General features: G+C 41.5%; 1 protein-coding gene across 1 annotated transcript; it reads right to left on the minus strand.

Moving 5' to 3' along the window:
- Positions 1-938: 938 nt before the first annotated feature.
- Positions 939-1,628, minus strand: LOC147965198 (uncharacterized). The gene is made up of 2 exons (XM_087528060.1): positions 1,592-1,628; positions 939-1,510 (listed from the first exon to the last, which is right to left on the minus strand). The coding sequence occupies exons 1-2, from the start codon at positions 1,626-1,628 to the stop codon at positions 939-941; spliced, it is 609 nt and encodes a 202-aa protein (XP_087384186.1).
- Between the last annotated feature and the right edge of the window lie 1,627 nt (positions 1,629-3,255).

The raw sequence follows: 3,255 nt of genomic DNA on the forward strand, positions 1-3,255 counted from the left end.
CCAACACATAGTTCCATCGTTACATATTACAAAAGTTTCACAATGTTCATTCAACACCGTTATCCATCAATTCACAAAAGTTTCACATTGATACAAAATAAAAACACAAATGGAAAAGAAGCACTCCATCCATGCAAGCTTCCATGAATTAAATCAACTCTGCAAAATGATAAACAAGAAGTTAGAAGAAGAAGAAGAAGAAGAAGAAGAGAAGAAGAAGAAGAAGAAGAAGAAGAAGAAGAAGACTAGAAGAAGAATAAGAAGAAGAATAAGAAGAATAAGAAGAAGACTATAAGATTATTATGTAAACTTGATCATTTTGTGCTAACATAAGTAATTTTGGAGCTAACCTATAGGAAACTAAGCATATAAGCTCTAAGTTAGCATATTAGAGCCAACTTAAGTAAAATGAAGCTAACCTATGTCATTTTGGATAAGAAGAAGAATAAGAAGAAGACTATAAGCTTATTATGTAAACTTGATCATTTTGTGCTAACATAAGTAATTTTGGAGCTAACCTATAGGAAACTAAGCATATAAGCTATAAGTTAGCATATTAGAGCCAACTTAGGTAAAATGAAGCTAACCTATGTCATTTTGGATAAGAAGAAGAATAAGAAGAAGACTATAAGCTTATTATGTAAACTTGATGATTTTGTGCGAACATAAGTAATTTTGGAGCTAACCTATAGGAAACTAAGCATATAAGCTCTAAATTAGCATATTAGAGCCAACTTAGGTAAAATGAAGCTAACATATGTCATTTTGGATAAGAAGAAGAATAAGAAGAAGACTATAAGCTTATTATGTAAACTTGATCATTTTGTGCTAACATAAGTAATTTTGGAGCTAACCTATAGGAAACTAAGCATATTAGAGATAAATAGGTAACTAAGTATATATATATCATTTTGGAGATCTGACATACCTAACATAGTTCAGTTCTCATTGTTCTTCTCCTTCTCCTTCCTCAGCCTGATGCGCCAAAAGCGGCGAGGCAGTGGAGGCAGTGGAGGCAGCTGTGGGATGTAGTCTTCTACCACAATTGGCGTGGTCATGTCGCCCAGCTGTGGGATCGCCGGCGCCACCACTGGTGCGTGGTAATTGTCAGGCACCACTACCATCGCGAGGCCACCCTCAGCCACCACCATCTCTTGCCCATGGTCAGCCACCACCATCTCTTGCCCATGGTCAGCCACCACCATCTCTTGCCCATGGTCAGCCACCACCATCTCTTGCACATGGTCAGCCACCACCATCTCTTGCCCTTGGTCGGCCACCACCAGCGCTAGGTCATCCTCAGCCTGATGCCCATCGTCATCCTGCAGCTCCTCATCCCCACTCTGCTCCTCTTCTCCCCCACTCCAGTCCGGATCATCCTTCTTGTTGTCTTCGCTGCTGCCAGAATCGCTGCTGCTTTCGCTAAGGCCAGAATCGTTGTTGCTTTTGCTACAGCCATAATCGCTGCTGCTTTGGCTGTAGCCAGTGTCGCTGCTGCTGCTCCCATTGCCTGTCCAAATGCAACAATGACCGTTAACAATCGATGTGAGACAAAGCCAAATATGGAGGAATAAGAAGAGGTAGAACGCACTGGCATCTTCGTCTTCAGCGTAGCGCATGCGACACATAGTCTTGTTGAAAACCTTCACGAGGAGCATTGTGGCGTCATCGTCGTACCTCAAGAGAAGAAAGTACCCGGTCCGCAGGTCGTAGGCACTGTAGAACTTCTCCCAACCACGGCACAGGTACATGTGGCCCTCCTCGATCACCAACTCCACGTCCCACAGCCTGCGAACCCCGCTGCCGGCCTGTCGGAGCTTCACATTATCTGGCAGATCTTCACCCAGCATCTTCATAAAAGCGTCAGGCAGCCTCTGCAATTTGGGACAAGGAGTGATGTAGCAAACAACAGAGTTATCATAATGAGATGGGTGAAGGGGAGATCTCTCCTTTTATATACCTGCCTCATGGCTGATACTGAAGAAGAAAGTATGATAGTGAAGAACTCGAAAGCATCCAACTCGTACTCCGGTGAGGCAGAGCGGTGGTGGCTGCTTCCCCCCATCTCTGATAAGCAGCAGAAGAGACCAATTAGTACCCTTACAACATTATAGCAGCATAAATTTTGAGCAGAAGATAATCAACATTAGTCGCAAGTACCCCATATGTCCTATTTTTAGCAAAGTCATGCTAAAATTCACGGAAAATTTTAGCATGACCTTTGCTGAAAATAGGACATATGTAGTACCCAAATTTGCCAGAACGGAAGTTAATCGACATTTCGGCAAACTCAAGGGCCTCTCGGGGTACCTGCAATATCATTATCCCCCGTAATGAAGTCGCCAATGGGTCATTTCAGAAGATCACAAGTAGCATCATCACAAGTACAACATCATCTATAGCTTTATATTAACAAAGCATCAGCACATATACAAAAGACCACTTATGCCAACAGTATGGTTTATATCAGATTTGGAGTTAGAAACAGGAAAAACCGGTGCTTCAAAGCCTACTGGACACAATTCACATCTATCAGTACGGGATGTCCTGACTAATTTCAAGTGTTCACAGGTGAACTTGTACCATGGATGAGCCTAGTGCTTCATTAGTCAACTGAACAGAGACAACAGTGCATAACACCATACATAAAGTGATGAGCATACATACTACTGTCCAAGCAAATTAACTGAATAGTATTGTGTCAAGTTCAGTTTAAAAATTCAGTTACTGCTTGAGTGATTTGACACCAAAAATTACTCGCAAAAATTACAATGACTGTATATATTCACTGTACAGGCTGTCAAGTTCTATTTCAGCTCAAGTTTCATTACAATGCAAACACTGTAATTCATCTGCTCAGAGAAAAATTAATAATGAAAATCAAATTACAATAGGGGTCCCAGTTTTGACCCCATGATACGTGCTATCCTCGGATTGTTCCTCTTCTGAACAAACCATCATGCATCATTTTCTAACCAAGGCATAGCTCAGGAAAACCACTTGCTTTGACCAGAACTAGCTGATTACCCCAAATCTCATGGTAAAATTACCAAGGCAAAGCATTTCTCTTACATGACCATAGCAAGAATGACACACTACATATAATCTGGTGAGATAGCAGCAGCAATCTCAAAAAAAGCGGAGACATCATAAATACCACCAGAGCATCGCCCACAGACATCCAGGTACATCACCCACTATTATTGCCTATAAAGAGGCCTAATATCCACTAGTATTGCCTATTGATCATATATT

This window comes from Triticum urartu, chromosome 6A, assembly GCF_056163025.1.
Source record: "Triticum urartu cultivar PI428250 chromosome 6A, HENAU_Tu73, whole genome shotgun sequence".
Lineage (NCBI taxonomy): Eukaryota > Viridiplantae > Streptophyta > Magnoliopsida > Poales > Poaceae > Triticum > Triticum urartu.

What these genes read in the sequence shown, in the direction of transcription:
- LOC147965198 (XM_087528060.1), bottom strand. Translation starts at nt 1,628, where the DNA reads ATGTGTCGCATGCGCTACGCTGAAGACGAAGATGCCA. An exon ending in CGCTGAAGACGAAGATGCCA is followed by an intron (nt 1,511 to 1,591) that starts GTGCGTTCTACC and finishes GCATTTGGACAG; the next exon opens with GCAATGGGAGCAGCAGCAGC.